Source organism: Lonchura striata, chromosome 1 (genome assembly GCF_046129695.1).
Source record: "Lonchura striata isolate bLonStr1 chromosome 1, bLonStr1.mat, whole genome shotgun sequence".
Taxonomy (NCBI): Eukaryota; Metazoa; Chordata; class Aves; order Passeriformes; family Estrildidae; genus Lonchura; species Lonchura striata.
Genome location: NC_134603.1, coordinates 20,622,224 through 20,641,512, shown reverse-complemented (window position 1 = coordinate 20,641,512; position 19,289 = coordinate 20,622,224). Strand labels below are relative to the sequence as shown.

At 40.0% G+C, this 19,289-nt stretch overlaps 1 protein-coding gene across 37 annotated transcripts in view; it reads left to right on the top strand.

Annotated features, from left to right (window-relative positions):
• Positions 1-763: 763 nt before the first annotated feature.
• RIMS2 (regulating synaptic membrane exocytosis 2) overlaps positions 764-19,289 on the top strand; it is a 447,453-nt gene continuing 428,927 nt past the window's right edge. For 16 of the 37 annotated variants that reach the window (XM_031504067.2, XM_031504056.2, XM_021546549.3 and 13 more), the window contains exon 1: positions 767-1,077. In XM_031504067.2, coding sequence (XP_031359927.1) covers positions 908-1,077 — 170 coding nt within the window. In that variant the 5' untranslated portion in view covers positions 767-907. Of the gene's footprint in view, positions 1,078-19,289 lie in introns of all 37 variants that reach the window. The other 21 variants (XM_077782566.1, XM_077782614.1, XM_031504055.2 and 18 more) reach the window with 4 other exon arrangements.

Sequence of the window (19,289 nt, the reverse complement as noted above, 5' to 3'; positions counted from 1 at the left end):
CATTTCTTGTGCGGGAATAAATAAATAAATAAGGGCAGCTGCCGCCTGCCGCCCGCCGCCCCCCGCCGCCAGCCCGCGCGGCGCCGCTAGGGGCGGCAGCCGGGCCCCGCATCGCCCCGCGCCGCTCGGCTCAGGAGAGGGAGGCAGCGGGGCGATGCGGAGCCCCCTCCCGTGACTCCGGCTCTCCGCCATGCCATGGGTTAGGCGGACTCCATCCCGCAGCCGAGAGGGCTCCAGCCAAGCGAAGCGGCGGCAGGAAGCGGCGCGGTCCGGCAGAGGAGCGGCGGGAGGCGGCAGCGGCGGGAGGCGAGCGCGGCGCCCCGCGGCCCCTTCCATGGACGGCGGCGAGGAATTATGAGCCGCGGCCGGCGGCCGGGACTGGCGCTCGCCCGCTCGGGCTTTCCCCGCTGCGCGCCCCGGGGCGCCGGGGCTCCGCTCTCGTACGGCACCCCCTTCGGCCCCCCGGCACTCGCTGCTCCCGTCTCCTGACCCCCCCCGACGCTCTCTCCGTCCCCCCTCTCCCTGCCTGGCGCTCGGGGTTGGGATAATCTCGCTCGCACCCAAACCAGAGCGCTCCCGCGGCTAATCCTGCCCTCTCCCCTCTGCCTCCCCACCCCGCCCCCGGCCCTTCCTCTCCCGGCGCTGCCCTCTCCCCTCCCCGCTCCCCCTGCTCGCCCCCTGGGGCCCCTCCGTCCCCGTCCTCCCGCTGCCGCCGGCGGTCCGGCGGGTGGGTGCGAGGTCGGGGCTGCCGGGCACCCCGCCCCTCCCCGGCGGGGCCGTCACTAGGCTGCCGGTTGATTACAGGGTATTGATTTGTATGTGCTTCTCCCGGCGCCGGCCGCTCCCGCTGGTGCTGCCGGAGTTCGGGCAGCGCTTCTCGTAGCGGCGGCGGCAGCTCCCACCAAACATGTCGGCTCCCGCCGGGCCCCGGAGCGGCCCCACCGCTCCTCAGCCTCCTCCGGCCCCGCAGCCCGAGATGCCGGACCTCAGCCACCTCACGGAGGAAGAGCGGAAGATCATCCTGGCCGTCATGGACCGCCAGAAGAAGGAAGAGGAGAAGGAGCAATCCGTGCTCAAGTAAGGGCGGGCGCATCCCTTTCTCGTTCTCCCGGCCGCGGAACTCTCTCCTCTGGCCCCGGGGGCGGCACGGCCAGGGCGGGAGAGAGGAGTCGGGCGGCCGGGGTCGGGCAGGGGTGCTCGGCGCCGGGCGAGTGTGGGGCACGGCGGGAGGGACCCGCGGGAGCGGCCGGGGAGGCGGCAACGCTCCGTGCCTGCCTCAGCCGCGCTCCGCGGGGCGGCTCCGGCTCGCACGCCCCGGCGCCGGCGGGAGCCGGGCGCCAAACATGGCCGCACAGGTGCCGTCCTCACCCGGCGTGTTCCACCGGGAGGACGGGGGTGGGTCGGGGCGGCGGTCGGCGCCGCCGGAGGGGGCGGACCGGCAGCATCGGGCCCGGTGCCGGGGGCGCGGCGGGCTCCGCGCTGGCGGCGGCGGCGCTGCCGGGCGGAGCGGCACTGCCGGGGCCTGGGCTCCGGCCGCCTGGCTGGGTGGGTTTGCCACAGCCGCCATCTTCCCCCGACAACGTGTCTGCCGCCCGCCCCCGCCCCGCTGCTCTTTCCAAGCGTGAGCCCCGGCGCCGGGCAAAGCGGGACGCCTTCCGCCTGCCCGTGGGGGCAGCCACGGCCCCGGCCCGGCCCCGGCCCCGGCACCAGCAAGAGCTGTCCGGAGCGACCCGGCTCCGGCTCTGGGAGCCAGCTGTCCACAATCCCCGGCCCCGCTCTGCACCGGGAGCTGTGCACGGCCCCCCGGCCCCGCTCGGCACCGGGAGCTGTCCGCGGCCCCCCGGCTCTGCACCGGGAGTGTCCGCGGCCCCCCGGCCCCGCTCGGCACCGGGAGCTGTCCATGGTTCCCCGGCTCTGCACCGGGAGCTGTCCGCGGCCCCCCGCCTCGGCACCGGGAGCTGTCCATGGTTCCCCGGCTCTGCACCGGGAGCTGTCCGCGGACCCCCGGCCCCGCTCGGCACCGGGAGCTGTCCATGGTTCCCCGGCTCTGCACCGGGAGCTGTCCATGGTTCCCCGGCCCCGCTCGGCACCGGGAGCTGTCCATGGTTCCCCGGCTCTGCACCGGGAGCTGTCCATGGTTCCCCGGCCCCGCTCAGCACCGGGAGCTGTCCGCGGCCCCCCGGCCCCGCTCTGCACCGGGAGCTGTCCGCGGCCCCCCGGCTCTGCACCGGGAGCTGTCCGCGGTCCCCCAGCTCTGCACCGGGAGTGTCCGCGGCCCCCCGGCTCGGCACCGGGAGTGTCCGGGCACGGGAGCGGGGCCCGGGGGAGCGCGAGCTTTCCCCGTGCGCTGTGCCCCGTTCCCGGGGTGACTCCGGTCTCCTTGCAGGGGGTCCCGCTGCCGTGGGTCACGCCCTTCCCCCGTCGGCTGGCAGACACTGAGTAAAGTAGAGAAAACTGTTCTCCCTTAGTGATGGAGTAATCACGCTGACTGCTAGTGACTTAAAAATAAGCGAAGCTACTGCTGTCGTGAACGTGACTTTGATGAGTGTGGTGAAGATGAAGCTCTAAGCTCTAAGCGTTTTTTTTTTTGTACCACAATTAGCGTTGTGTCTTAGGCAAGTTGATTGCAGCTGGCCTTTCACACTCAGCACCTGGAAGCTGTCTTCTGGGCTTTAGTTGCTGACTTTGGAAGTCCGTTTCCAAGAGTCATTGCATTATTATTAGCATCATACTGAAAACTTCAAATATAATTTGTGTGGCAACTCCTAAATATTGAGGAGATCTAAAACTATTTCAAAGTCTGTTTAAAAAGGTTTTTTGTTGGTCAAACATTCTGAAGCACGTCAGTGTAATGTGAGCACTGGAAATAAAGTACCATACCTTCTTCTGTCACCACATTTTAGTCTCTCTACAGTTTGCTATTGGGATACTTTTATTTTGAAACAATTTAAATTGTTTTATTAAGTTGCATGATATATCAAAATAAATGACAATTTTTGCTAACATTTCTGCACTCTGTTTAAAAATCATTAACAGAAATGGAAATTGAAGTTGGAAGCTGCAGGAATTCAAGGAATTAAGTTTGCATTTTAAATATATAATAATAGCAAAAAAATTTTAAAGAAGGCTCCTGTTAATTTTGCTGTGGATATTTATGATAAAATATAAAGTAAAATATCAGTACAATACTAGGATCAGCTTGAATGGTTAAGCTTGCAAATGAAGAATAAACTGTTCTCAAGTAATGGTAAGGTAAAACTAACTTAAGAAATGAAGCAGAATTGTTTTAATTTGTGATATTGAGACTCTTGGAAGCAGACAATAGGCAAAAAAAAAGGTCTTGATCAAATCTAAAGATAAAATTTATATGAGGTTTAGTTTCTTGCTATGTCTCACTAAAAGTGTCCTCTTGAGTTCTGTGTAAGCTGCGAGGGAGATGGTAAGGTGTAAAGTTTATATATAAAGGATAGCCTAAAGCAGTGCTATTAGGAAAATGGAATTTGAATAGATGGCTAACAATATTTTGGAGGATACTGAGAAGTGAGCTGGTGTCAGATGAATAACTCATCAGTTTCATTTTTCTTAAAATGAAGTGTCTCCTTGAACCATCAGGTACATGTTTATTCTAAAAATATCTACAGATTTATCAAGCACAACTCTCCACCAAAGTCATACCAGCATCTTTATGTAGATATTACTGAGTTTCATTCTCTTGAGAGATATTTTCCTTCTGTCAAAAGAAGAGAAAGAATAAAAAAACCCTCCCATGTTTATATGAATGAATTACTGTTATTGCATAGAGATAAATATAGAGCTAAATACTGCAGTCTTTGTTCAAGTGTAATTCTCCTCGAAGGCAAGCTTCTTTTGAAGTGGAAGGTATTTTTGCCTCAGCAGTAAATTTGTGTCATTTCATTCTGTAGAGAAATATAGCAGGATTAAAAAAACACTGAAAACAAAAGTTGACATTTAGAGATATTAACACAAGAACTGTTCAAATGTTGAAGGAAGCAGCAAGCATGTGTTCCCTCTATTTATTTTTATAAATAATTTATGGTGATTGAGTGTCAGTATGAATGACTAGTCCCTGGGCTCTACTTCCTTTCTCCATTCTGTTTCTATCTTGTGTTTTTCAAATTCTTATGCTGTTCCCATCACTGTGGTATTTGAGCATTTTCCAAAAGAGCATTAAGTAGTGTGACTCACATCTGTAATGTGGACTATTTATTCTTTTCCTTTCACTCCCTGGGGTAAAGATGTGTGGATTTAAAATAGATACATAATTTCTCCTTATGCTTGTTTTACTCTTTCTGGGGAAAGGAAATACAGATGGTATTGAGTTGTAATCTGTAGCAACTAATAGTGATCGGGTCAGCATGAATTCTTGCCAGGATTTGATGGAACATGATGGCATGGAAAGCAGAAGCTTTCCAGATTTGCTCTGTCCTCTGGCCTGGTTTGGTCTGTGAAATACGCTGAGCTACAGTTGTGCACTGTGTTCCTGAGGTGGAACTTTTGCTTCAAAAAAGACAGGTGGCAAACTTTGCTGCTTTGACTGTCTCTCTTCTGGAATTTTTGGGACCCATGGAGTGTATTTTGAACATTATGGGCTAAGAAGTTGTCTTTTTGACAAGGTTACTGAATATATATTTTGCATAAAAATTAATATGCATAATGCATGACAGAGTGAATTTATGTCTGTACTCTGGGTGTAAGTCTTTGCTGTTTAAAGAATATTTACATATTTTCAACTTTTTTCTTTGTGAGTATTTTACTGACTTGGATAGAGGTTAGAATTAGTGATGATCACTTTTCCTTTAAATTATGTGCATCCTTCCTCTGGTTTTTTGTGTGTAAGCTTTTTAACAGATTTTAGACTAGCACATTTCCTCCATACAGACTGATTTATGCAATCAGTCTTGTGCTTTTTAAATTTTAATTTGTACTTTATTTCTTGATCAAAGAATTGTGTTGAGAGAATGCACACAGGAAAAAAAATAGATGTTAGGATGCTGCCATTATTTATTAAGACTTCTGTTTCTGTCTGTGTGATGCACATCTACACTTTCCTACTTAAAATATCATGAGTTTTCAGATCTTTTGCTGAGCAATTCTAAAGATAAAATGTTCTCCTCATAAAGTCAGATTCATAGCTCTGAAAAGACATATATTTCAACTTTTCATGAGAGTCTGGCCCAGTAGTAGACAAATTTTCCCAAGATAATTTTTTTTTAAATGAAATCACCCAACTTTTCATACATTTGCAAAGAAACACAGGTTTACCATGAGGTCCTTGTAAAAGATTTCAAAGTATGTGGCTTTGTCAGCTGATTTATTTAAGAAAGGTGGATATATAGCGGGCTAGCTAGAGATGGTAGCTCTCTGTCAACCACCACTCTCAAGCCCAGAGTGAACTTTAGGAAGGTACATCTAACTGCAGGCTCAGTTACTGTGGTGGTGACTGCACAGACATTGTAAAAATGGGGTGGCTACACTGCATGAAACAAAAGCTCTGACAAGCAAACCTCAAGGAGGCTGGGCTTTGTGAGCTCTGTATGACACTGTGAGTGAGTGGGGTGTGGGACAGGATGCTCATCTGGGGAAGAGGAAGCAATAGATTGTTGGGCGTGACTCACAGAACAGTAAATGTCAGACTCACAAAGCTATTGCACTATTTTATAAATAATTATCCTACTTAATAAATAATCAGCTCTGACTTACACTGTCTTAAAAGCATTGTATGTTTTGGATTTGGATTTCAAAGCTGGAGAAAAGAAGGAGAGAGAAGATATATGTGGTGATTATTGATTTTGCTTTTGGAAAATGGAGATATGTATAGGAATTCTGGAGTTTCCAGAGTAAAAGGCAGAAAGATTTGCTTTTGACTAAATAGTAAACTAGGACTCCAGGCAAAGTTAGCTATGTTATGCTTCCATAATTTTACACTGCATTTTGTCTGAATTTTGAGTGCTAATTAGAACAGTTCATTGCTACACCACTTGTAATTTTGCTCTTGTTTCTACATATTATAAAATCAAATATGGTCCAAGTGACTTTAAAAGTAATAACTTTGTGCAGTATAAAATAAGTGATAGTGGAAGTTACACAAATACATATACATACATACACACACACACACACACACACACATATATATATATATATATATATATATATATATATATATATAGTTGAGGAGTTGCTCTCTTTCCTGCCCTACCATGTCCTCTTCCCTTCCTACCACCTCATTCCACTCCCTTGTAATATTCTTTATAGTCTCCCCTTTCTTTTGTTTTAATAATTTGTACTGCTTTTTTGGGCCTCTCTCAAAATTGTCATTGTTCCTTGCTCTTCACTCTTATCACATGCTTAGACATTTTATGCTGTAGATAATACTTGTCAAGTTGTTATGGCTTGTATCATTTGCTCTTCAAGAAGAACCAGAGTGTACAATTGTTCTCTAAAGAACTTCACTCACTTTTAGACACTGTCTACAAATGATTAAAGTAGTACTTCTTAGTGACTAAGCAGAATGTATTTGGAGATTATACAAGGTGGCAGTTACACTAATTATTTGGCTTGATAATTCTTGTGTTGAGTAAAGTTTTAGAAGAATGCGATAGTGCTGACATTCCCAAGAAGTACAAGTAGGATTGGTTGGATGTAGAAAGGCTTGGCATCGTATAGGGCTGAGAAACAGTCTAACAGATACAGGATTTAGTTAAAAAAGAACCCCCAAAATAGACATTCAACCCCAGATAGTATGTGCTTTCTGTAATCTTGTCAATAAATATCTTTCTGCACTCTTAAAAAAAAAAAAAAAAGAAGAAAAAGAAAAATAAACTTTACATCTAAAAGAGAGGAGTGGAGATCATAATTTTAAGGTTCTGGGACTGTATCCTAGAAAGCAGTGACTGGGTGAGATGCAGTGGTCTCTGGAGATGAGTTTAGGGGACTGAATGGTCCATTCTGGGTTTTTTCTGCATGCATCTCTGATCTGGGTCACATCTAAACAACTGAGAATGTCAAATAATTGATTTTTCCATTAAAACAATGGCTAATTAGTGTATATATTGTAAGCGTCAAAATACACAGAAGTGATAGGTTACTGCAGAAGTGATGTAAAATATGGATTTACCCTGCTAGTGAAGTTTTAAAATACTTTCAATATATTCAAAGTTCCATAATAGGGAGGAAAAAGTGAATTAATAATTTTAATTTGCAATTTTAATCCAGTGGAATGGGATTTTATTCAGTTTAATGCCACCTCTCACCCTTTTGCTTTAGTAGCTTTCTTTAAGTTTTATTATCATATTTACAGTCCGTCAGAATGCTAGGGAAGTTTCTAAGACGATTAGAACAACCTTTTCCAAGAAGAATTATTTTGGTGTGATCTTTCTGTTTCCTCCAACATCTTCACTGATGATGCATTTTGACAGAAACTTGCGGAGATAAAATCCCAAGAACACATTCAGTGATGAGTTATGATCTCATCTGTACCTGTTTTACGGCAACTGAAATTATACATTAAAAATGACATTTGAGGTGGGGATGATTTTTTAAGTTAAATTTAGATCACATGTGCTGTTTTAATAATATGTCTTACTATATCAAGGTTATTGGTTACAATTTACCTTAGACAACCTAATCTCTCTAATAGTGGGCAAGTCTTTTAATTTAAACTCATAAACAGGAAGAATCTCTTGAAATACTAGTTGTCTACGAATGGCATTCAAAAGCAGCCATCGTTCAAAGTTATTTGTATTATAAATCTGACATTCATATCAACCAATATTGTTTTCAGTGCTTACTGAGTTTAGATCTCTTTTTCAGGACTACATGGTGTAACAGGATGAACTGTTACATCCTTGAAATAATTTGATTGAGGGTTTGTTATAATTTATTAATAAAAACAGTTTACGCCAGATCTGGTAGTGCATTTATAAATTCAGTAAACTCCAACAACTTCATCTCAGGAGTTATTTGTACTTCTGGTGATACAGTAACATTGCAAAATTAGTGCTGTGCAGCTGCTTCTGCATGATATCATGTGGTGACTGTGTCCTCACATAGTTTCTCCAAGCTATAGTCGTGAAGCTGCAAAGATGTCAGTAAGGACTGTGATTGTAAGAGTTAATGTAACAAAGAGTAAGAGATTGTATTAGGGGAATAGCAGAGCATATAAGAAGTAAATACATGTAATTTTTGGAGTATAGGGGTTCAAAGCAAGTTCTGCTGGTTTCTGTCATTGAAGGTGGAAGACATTGTTTTTATAGTCTTGAATTTAAGTATCAGCTGTCATCGTATTACATGCTTGCAGTTGCATTTTGATAAAGAAGTCAAACTCACACATTTTGATAGAGGAAACATAATGGTCATAATAGTTGACTTTATGTATCTGTATCTTTAGGAGTTTCTAAGTTTTGATGTGAGGCCATAAAGAATTTGATTTAAAATTTAAACTTTAAGCTCTTTATTAAAAATATAGTGAGAAACCCTGTTCTAACAGGAATTAGCAAGAGTTGAACTCATGTTTCAAACAGGTCTGAGTGCTTCTATTTAGAAAATTCATAAGAAAATCTTTAAACTTTAAACAACGCATGAAACCTATTATTTTCTTTGTTTACTGTCTCTATTGCATTGGTTCTTTCTTAAATCTCATATGAGCTTGCTTAAATACTTCCTGATGACCTATTCTTTATTTGACATTCATATTTTTAAGGTGAATCATTTCTTATAGCAAATATAATATTGTATTTCTACTCAGAATATTTATCAGGTCATAACATTACTAGGTATTCAATATAATGTGGCATTTTGAGTCTGTGTATTTTTGAGGCCAGACTTACTTTAGAATATGTACTATATTAAGCATATGAAGGACACACAAGTTTTTCACCTTTAAATAAAATTGCAAGTAGAAGCAGTTAACCTGTTTTGGAAAATGGTTTACAACAATCTTTCATATAACTTTTCAGAAATGTGTACTCCATCATGTTAGCAAGAAATGTTTTTCCATATAGTGTTTATCTAACTCTTGATGCATTTATACATTTTTCTGATTACAGAAAGGATGAGTGAAAAGAAATTATTTTAAAGCTGTTTAAGGCCCAGAGAACACATAGAAAACATTGATGGTTGTCACCTCAACAAGTCTTCCAATTCATCCTTTGCCTCAAGGCATGACCAGCTCTTAAGACAGCAGTTTCTGACACTTATTTGTATAACCTAGTGATTTGCAATTGTGAGACCCGACCTAACCAGTGAAATAAATAGCTTTCCTGGCCCAGGCAAGGGCACATAGCAGATGATGCACTGAATTCAAAGCTAATAATCTCTGCAAGTGCTGTATTGCCTATGTAGCATAAAGCGAAGATTGGGCCAAGCAGATCTTAGGGTAAAGCTCTTGTATACAGGATGAATATTCTACATTTTTTCAAGTGATAGATTATTACTGAATGGTGTAAGCAGAATGACTCCGCTGCTGACTCAAACAGGGATGGAGATTTCTTGAATTCCCTAGATAATTTGTCTCAGTTACTCAAAGTCCTTATCCTTACCACTAGAATTTCCTTCTTAATGTTAAACTTAAATATCTTTCCTGCCATTTGCTACTTACTCTGTCCACAATGGAAACACAATGCAGTCTGTTATTTTTCTATTTGCAGTGACCTTTTATGTATTTCACAAATGCGATCATATCTCCTCCTGTATATTCTCATCACCCCTTTCTGTGTATTCAACAGGTCATATTTTCTAGACTTCTGTGTCTAAACCCAGACATGTATTCCAAAAGTATGGGGAGAATGTGAGGATAAAAATGTCTTCCATGGAACTCTTTCCTTGTATAGACAATGTCACATGTGTTTGGGGTTTTTCTTGTGGTATAGCACTTATGGATTCATGGTCAGCTTGTGATCTACTATCCCTTCACCCTGCTTTTCTGCAGAACTCTTGTTGAATCAGTCATTCCAAATTTTGTAGTTTGAATTTGATTACTGCAACTATGCAGTGTTTGTCTTTAGTGCCAATGAGTTGTATTCTGTCTGTATCAGATGCCTCTTATAGATTTTGCATTCAAGTGCTTAAATAAGATGCACAACAGCCCTTGGAGCAGGAATGCCTCTGGAAATAGAGTATCCTAATCACAGAGATAATTTGACTTTCTCTTGCCTGTCCATTTGCATTGCTGACTGCACAATTGTATGCCTTCATTGTTAGGGTGCAGAATAAACTTTTCATGTTTTACCCATAACTTGTTCATTTGGGAAGAGAGAGCTGTGTTCAAATATCTTCCTGATAAAGGAGGCCTTTCACCAACTTGGAAATACACAAATGCTGTAGTATTTTAAGGGAACGAGTTGCATCTGCTGCCGTATTTATTCAGCAGGTGCAAGATGTTGGTTGATGTACAAAAAATTTAAAAAAATGTGAGGTCCCAAAAATACATAATTACTAGGGGTTTAATGAAAATAAGAAGATGGGTAGTGGAAGTGATTGTTCATACTCCTGACTGAAAAAGTCTACTCACACCATTCTACATACTGAGGTGTTCTTATAGGGGAGAAGCAACACTGGCATCAAAATAAATCCATCATGGAGTGTGAGTCCTCACAAAACCAGACTTCTTTAATTCAGCATACATAGAACTGTTTGGTCAAAAGCCACCATTGCCTCAGTTTTAATATCTTTTTCATTCCCACATTACATCATTTAGAGCTTGGATTACACTATTTGAGCCCAGAAATTCTTTGGGATTCTTCTGACCAGATCTGAATACCTAGAGAGGAAGACATCCATTTCTGAAATCACTTAGGTTCAATTTGAAGCCAATGGAAATAAAGAGGTGCCTTTAGGATGTGATCCATCTCATCTTAAATTAGACATTTCAAATAGGCCAGATGAATTGCAGAGCCTATTTCTGGCTGTGGACTTAAAAAGAAAATAGAGTGAATATGTCAGATGTAGAAGTCTATCTCACAGACTTCTGTAAGTTGAGTCTGCCTTGCAGAGTTCTGCCTTTTAGAGTAACTCTTCGCTATTTGGTCCTGTAAGAATGCCATGGACACTTTGCTAGCTGACACTGACATTTATAGCTCCTAGAAGCAGTTTGTCAATCTGCATATTTTGCTTATATTTCTATAAATTATTAATTAGGATACGCTCATTTATCCATATCTTTATTATTTGAGACTCACTGCTGGGAACCTGAGTACGCTTCCCTTCTAGTTCCTGGTTATTCTTAGGACTTGGTATATTTTTTATACTGAATTCAGAAAGCCTTTGAAGAATGAGATCTAAAAAAAGACCTTGGAATATGAAATCTTTCCAGCATTAAGATTAAGCATTCCCATAATCAAAAGAGCATTGCAAAGAAAACCTTCCTATGCCATTCCCCAATAAGAATGAGTAACAGATATTTTAAGGTAGAATCTCACAGATTAAGCTAGATTGCTAGATGGGAAGTCACAAACAGGATTTGTCTACTACTTGTAGGATTAAAACAATGTAACTTTAAGACCCAAATAAAGCTCTATAAACTCAGTTTGACAGTTTCTTTCCTTAACTCACACCATCTCTCTTTTCCTATGTATTATTTTAATGGGATTTGTTTAGCTACTGTGTATTTACAAGCTGATAGGTCACTTTTGATGGTAGTCTGTTAAAAACATACTGTTGTCCTTCTATGCATTCTGAATTCAGCATTTTCTTGCTTTGAAGGTCTGCATAAACAGGTATCTATTGAATATGCTGTATGGTATTTAAATAAAATATATTTTTGCTGAATCAGGCCCGGAGACAGTTTGGGAGCATGAGTTTTGATTCAGCATGCTTTCATTAATTTGGCTAGTCATTGCCATTATGATTCATTCATTCTGTGTAACCAACTGCTGCACAGTAAGTGACAGCTGAACCATGTATTATCTAACAGCTAGAAAAATAACATCACTGTCACGTTTAGAAGGCTGAGGATTATGCTTTTATCAAACATGTGTTTTTTACTAAAGTTAAAATGCTTCAGGAAAATATCACATTTTTTCAAACTACTTGCAACATTGCAGTAATGAAGTGATGAAATATCACAGCAAACACTATGAACTGTGTAAAATTAAGAATTTAATATTATTCTATGGATAGAATGAAGCCGCTTGTTCTGTTTTTTATTAATGTATTAACTTTTTGGATTGGTAGTAAGGTTATGCCTGTTGATATTTTGATGATAGTCTGATTTACATATATGTAGTAAGTCTGATGAGCTATGTTTAAGTGAATTGTAAATATTTCTGAAGTGTTGATATTACTTCCATGATAATACATATTATATCAGAAGACATTTCAAGTGAAGCAGTAGTTCTAATTTTTTTGTGGAACTTTACCAAAGATTCCACAAGATTTTTAAAGTTAAGAAAAATCCCAATATGATTAAAAGAAAACCATATTTTTCCTAGAATACATATTTTTCTTAAAAAACTGTATCTTCCAAGTTTAAAAATATGTATTAAAAATCAAAATCTATTTTTTTCCTGCCCTGTTTATGGTTAATCTGAAAAAATGCTGTAGAGGATGCTCTGAAGGCACTGGGCCAAGAAAAGGTGCTTTCAGGGTAGAGTACAGAGAAAGTACTTGTTATTTGAAAGCCTTGAATTCTGTCTGCTTGATATCTGAAAATGCAGGTGGCCAAAGCTGAATGAAATCTAATGTGCTATAGCTGAGCACATTAGATTTCATTTCATTTCATTTCACATACGTTTATGTATTTTGAATTTACTTAGACATGGTTGGAAGATAAGTGTTTTTAGCTACTTTGTAGAGCTTACATGAGCTTGTCTTCTGCAGAATTTGCTGAGTGCTCTTGTCTAAAATTTTGTTTGAGTTCTATATTCACAAGCTTTCTATAACACAGATATTCTCATGTATTAAAGGTTTTATTTGGAGAAAGAAAAAATAAACATTTAGTCACATTTTTAACTTTTTGTATGCATGGTCATATTTGTTCTGCACAAAGAAGAGTGATAAAAATTATAGAATTAGTCAATATGTCCTAACTTAGTGTCTCAGAACTATTTCTTAATTAAGACCAGTTAGTTACAAGTAAGAAGTTTGTTTATTGAAGGAATATGGGTTAAAATAGTACGTTTGTTTAGATTTATAATTTTTCCTAATAAAACTTTAATAATCAAAAATCATTCACTGAATCTGGAGTTTCACTATGGAAACTAAGTCATAGTTCAATAGATATTGATCATGTGGTCATTATAATAAGTAAAAAGCACTGATGTATTTTTTTCTTGTTAATATTGAAATAATTAATGATATATTCCTAATTTTCTTTTTAGGTTAAAAAAGAATGAGCAGTTTAAAATTGGTAACGTGTTTTGTCACTCTTCATAGCCACAAGGTTTTTCTTTGATAAGGGCTTAGGAGTGTTTTAGTATAGTAATCCACAAAAAATTTGTATTTCAAAGGGACTGCTGGTCCTAACATGAATAAGACTAAACATGATGACCTATTTTAAAAGAGCTTTTGCCTGCCATTGAAACTGCTGGATTTTCAGCAAAGCTGCCCAAAAGAAAGATGTTAGTTTGTGTTAAAATAGGGAAATTGCCATTAAAAATCTTCTATCTTGGATATGAGTATATTTTATTTAGGTCCTGAATGGCATTAGGATGTGGAAGGAGGTTTAAACTCCATTGTACCTTTCTGTTGCTTGATATGTTTGGACATCATTAGCATCTTTTTAGGGAGTGTTTGAACATCTGCATAATAGTTTTTGTAATTACATCACCAAAACATATTCTACCCTTAGTTTCAATTTAATAAATATTTTCTTCAAAAATTTTCTCAATATGTGAAACAAAGGAAGGAAAGGAGTTATTGAACTGATGCTCACCAACCCAACTATTCTTTGCCTTTTAATTAATAATTAAGTTTATATTGCCAAAATAATAAATAAAAACTTACATATATGTAATGCATATAACTCACTAGATTAATAATTAATAATGGTATAACTTCTTCTGGTGTGAAGGAAGTATTCATGCTGCGTTTACATGTCCAGGTGTTGGGGTGAAGCTGCAAAGGTGGCAGAAGACACCAAGAACTGCCCTCATGTCAGAAAAAATTGGTTTCCCTCAGCTCCAAACTGGATCTGCCACTGGCTATATTGTCAGCAGTGACACTGCCAGTCAGTCACACGTTATCTCTGTGGATAATGTATAAGAGATGATAAAAAATCCTGTAAGAGAGAGGAAGTGATAAAAATATGGGAGAAGCAACCCTGAAGATGCCAAAGTCAGTGAGGAAGGAGGGGCAGAAGGTGCCTCCAGGCACCAGAGCAGAGGTTGCCCTGCAGCCCATGATGAAGACCATGGTGTGGCAGCTGAGCCCCTGTAGCCTGTGGAGGACCTTATGCTAGGGCAGATGGGTGCACCTTGTATGGAGCTGGGACCTCGTGGAGAGCCCACTCTGGAGCGGGCTCCTGGCAGGTACTGAAGCCCATGGAGAGAGGCACCCGCACTGAAGTAGGTCTTTGGGCAAGACTTCTGATTCTCCAGGGGCTCCGTGCTGGAGCAGGATGTTCCTGAAGGACTACACCCCGTGGAAGAGACCTGGAGCAGTTCTTGAAGAACTGAAGGCTGTGGGAAGGACTGTGTTGGAGCAGTTCAGTAAGCACTGTATCCAATGGGAAGGACCCCACATTGGAGCAGGGAACAAGTATGAGGAAAAAGGAGTCATGTTACAGGGATATTTCCCTGTGGCAGAGTCACAGAGACGAAGAGCCCTTAACTGACCACAATATCCCTGCCCCCTCCACCTGCACTGCTCCAAGTGTGGAGGTAGAAGGTTCATAAGTGAAGCTGAACCTGGAAAGAAGGAAGAGGCAGGGGGCAAAAGTGTTTTTAGATTTTTTTTTTTTTCACTGTCCTACCCTGTTATTAACTGGCAATAATTTGAATTATTCTTCCAAAATTGGAATCTGGTAACTGGTGAGTGGTCTCTCATAGGTCAATATAAGTATCCTTATATTGACCTATGAGCTTTTCCATCTCATTCTCTGCCCTGTTCTGCTGAGGAAGGGGAATGAACGAAGAGCTTGTTGGGTGTCTGGCAGCCATCCAAGGTTAATCTACCACAATATTTATTTAGCAAATATATTTGCAAGGGCTAACTTGAGCTTAGAGATACTACTCTCCCTGGGTCCCTGTGGAATCAATACAGTAAGAAAAAGAGAGGTTTCTCTAGAAGGCAGATCTGAGAGGCTAAATTCAGCTCCAGAGCCCCAGGCAATTCCGTGCTGTCAGTGCAGCACCCGCAGCTCCATTGCCAGCCCAGCTGCTCCTTCCTGCCTCCATGACACCATCATAGCCCGGCTGCAAGTATCTCTTGAACTGCCTAGTGAAACTATTTCAGGGAGGTTAAACTAATGAAAAAATATTTTCCCCCTTCATCACTTTGGCAGAGCATCTTTTTAAGCTACAGAAAGGAACTCATCTGATTTACTGTACAGTCCTACAAAACGCTGAGCTAGCACAGCTGAGAGGCTAAGAAAGATTAGCTACAGTACTTTTGGAGTCTCTGAAAGCAATGGAATTATTCCACCACTATTTCCATAGTCTGCAAAGACTGGTTATGCTGCAGTCATAGAGAGAACCAGTGGACAAATGTGTACAAACTAATTTCTGATTTTGAATTTGCTGTTTAAGGTCTGTGAATCAATGCCACCAAAATTAGTGTTGAAAAATTTTTGGTGAAGAAAACAAAATACTCATAAAATTTTTCTGCTGAATAACTGGAGTTGGAAAGTCATTAGTGTTGTTACTTTAGATAGAACTGGGTTTTGCGTCTCCATATCAAACAGCAGGTTTTCTTTTTTAACACTTTTAAAGCTCTGATTTTCAGACATAAGTTAGTTCAGCTCACAGGATGAAGGCAAAAAGGCGAGATGAAATACCTCAGATGACTCAGGTTAAGTGAATAAGCTCTGTAAAGCTGTGTTGCTGCATTTTCCAATGTGATCTGGGACATAAGTAATGAAAGGTGTGTAGCAAAGGCCATAGTTGTAATTGCTGTAAACATGCACACTTGTATTTTCACAGGTGAATGGACAGTCTTTTTGTTGTGTAAAATACTGGGAGAGCTGCTTCACCCCTAGTATTTTAGATTTTGTATGGGAAGATCTTCTTATTATTTAAACTGTGTGATGGCTTTGGCTCTTAAGTTTGTTTGCAATTTACTTGAAATATAGGCTACATCAATATTTTTAAAAAGAGGACACAGAAATAGTTTTGTTCTAATTTAATCTGCTACTGAAGCATAATTTTAAATAGAGATCTTGTAGATTACAAAAATTATGATTGACTTGCAATATGTTAGGGTCATGAATTCATTAACTACTGAATGTTTTTAAAATTACATAGAGAAATACAAAGTGTGAACCTATCATTGTTAGTGTCTATGCCAAAATAAAAGAAAAAGATAGACTTTGCATCAAAGTGTTTAATTTTTCTTATAATTGCAATAAAAGTAATTGATTCTTCTAAGTTGCAGGCATACAGACTTACTTGTACATTTTAGATGTAGCCTCATTGGCTTAATTGAATTTAAAAAAAATGACTGACAAATGTAGCAATTAAAAATATTGCCATGCTAGTAGCAATTTTCTGAATGCCTACCTAGCATTCTTATTTTTAAGCAATGCTATATTTAGAAGGACATTTCATTCTTTCAGAAGAGAAATGAATCTATCAGGACTAGGACTATAATGTAGGAATATTAAATATTCACATATTTTATACTACTTGGTTGCTAATATTAGCCCAGTATTCATGAGGACCTACATTCTACTATTGGTTAGAATTTTTTTTATCTTGGATTGCTGTAACTGTCATCTTTGATCTACATTGTATTGAAAAATAAAACAGCTGCCCCCTTTCTCATGTCTCCCCTCTAGAATCCTGGTAAAAACTACTACAAAAGCAACATTTTAACATGTTAACATGTGTAAAATCCCCAAATGACCATGATGGTCCTCCTTTCATAATCAAAGCCCACTCTTCTGGAAAAATTTGCTGCCCCCAAATCTGGATAAATTATACATTAAAAAAATGTCAGAAGCCAGTAATTTTATTACAACTTTGTTTTGAACATTTTCCTATCAATATCAGACACACATTTCTGGAGGATATAGTGAGCTTTTACTTTCTCACAGGTTAATATGTGGACTGTTTCAGTGACTGGTTAAAAATTTCCAGTGCCTGACTGTACAGTGACTCCATTACTGGTTTGTAGTACTGCTGCCTAGAATGTCTGTGTTAGTGTAAAATGAAATACCAAAAGGTCTTTCCTCCCAATGCTATATGTAAAGAAGGAGCACTTAGATATTTCTGTCTCTAGAAAATGAGAATAGAACTTCTATAGAGATCTACCTGAGATGATAATGGAATTATTCTGAAAAATATAAGAAATTGTGAAAGACTTATTCATGTTTAACAAGATTTTTTTTTCTACACAAGGAGTTATATATTTCTTCCAATGCTCCAAATAAATTTTAAATCAAGTAAATTCTAGTTTAATATTTTTATTTTACTTTCATGTAAATCATACAAGATAGGATTTTCCAATATTTTTTTCATTTTATATCAATTTTGTATGTAAAAGTATTCTGGGACATGACCATTTAAGTCTGTCAGTTCTTTGTATTTTAATACAGACTTATTTGAAGCTGTTCACTTCCCCCAACTCATTTTATAGAGATATGGTGAAACTTGCAAGAAAATATTTGGTTTAGACCCTCTCACTGGCAAATAAAACACTTCATGGCTTTCTTGTTTTGCTTTTCTGAAAATTTTGTTTCCATAATGAAACAATAGAGCTGAATTTTGGTTTAACTTGAATTCTTTTATTCTATTAGAAGTCTACTAATGTCATTAGATTGCTTCTGATTTAATCTTATTGTGAAAGAAAAGAAATTACCTCCATCATTTCTCATCATTTATGTCAAATCTTATAAGGGCCATGCGGGAGTGAGAGGCTGCAGACCACCTTGCTCCAACCCTGTAGAATTTTAGCCATGAATTTGTATTTCCCGAACTGTCTTTGCTGCCTGAGGAAGAGTGAAGAGAGCAGCAATCTGAAGTGAGGTGTAGTGCCCATCCTGGTGAAATCTTGAAACAAATGAAAACACAATCTATCACATTGGAATTGTATTCTTTGGTTTTGTAAGATTTTCTGCCTTCTTACTTGATAAAAAGGATACTTATTTTATTTTCATATTCACTGTACAGGCTTCCAAATTTCCTGTTAGCAGTAAATTAAAATTTACTGTTACCATTGGTCAAGCAGGAGGTGCATGTAGTAAAAGCATGGATTATAGATTGGCTTCTAATATTTTGCAGATGTCTTTATTTTGCTTACACAGTAAGGTGTTTTCTGGTAATTTCTGTAAAGATTGATATTATTTTACCTTCTAAGAAGTGGATAAACATTATAATATCTAATGTTCCACCAAATGTAGATGAATAGATAAAATATGTAAAATAATTGCAGAAAATTGAGCCACCTTGTCCAAAACTATCTTAGCAAGAGTAAAATCACAGTTATCCATTATAACTATTGAAATTAATCCAGCTGTTCACTGTGCCTGTAAAAGGCAAAGAAGTTAGCAAGCCTTGTAGTATCAGCACTCAATAGTTTTCACTGTGGGTTCTAGAGCATGCTTCTTTTATTTTTTTAAACTTAATTACTTGATTAATCTCATACATCTTTGACTACTTTGCTACCTCTGGATATTTTTGTGTAACATCAATTTGTGCAATAAACACAGTATAAAGGTTCACAATTTAATAAGCTGAAATTAGTGTGTGTTTCACAAACATGATAAAGCTTTGGGTTAAAGTTCAAGAATAATCACATGTGTAGTAAGTATTCTTCTTGCAGTAATAGAAAGTGAAGGAGCTGAAGGAAATTGCAAATTGATATTTTCACTTATGACATCAGCTTTTATGTAGATACAGCTTTAGGTTTTTATTTGTTTACAGTAGATAAAGGGAGGACAGTAGGGCTTTCAGTGGTTCTTGTTCTCTCTACAAACAGTTAGCTCACCTTTAAGAGCATGCATACTATTTGAGTTACATGAATCAATTTTTATACAAATGTTTCTGGAAATAAAAAAAATATATTTGAAGAACATTTCTGATTTAAAGCTAAAAGAAAGCTATTTCAATAATAAAGTGTAAAGTAGAAGTTATGAATGCACTGAACTATTACTAAAAATCTGAAATATCTTCTTT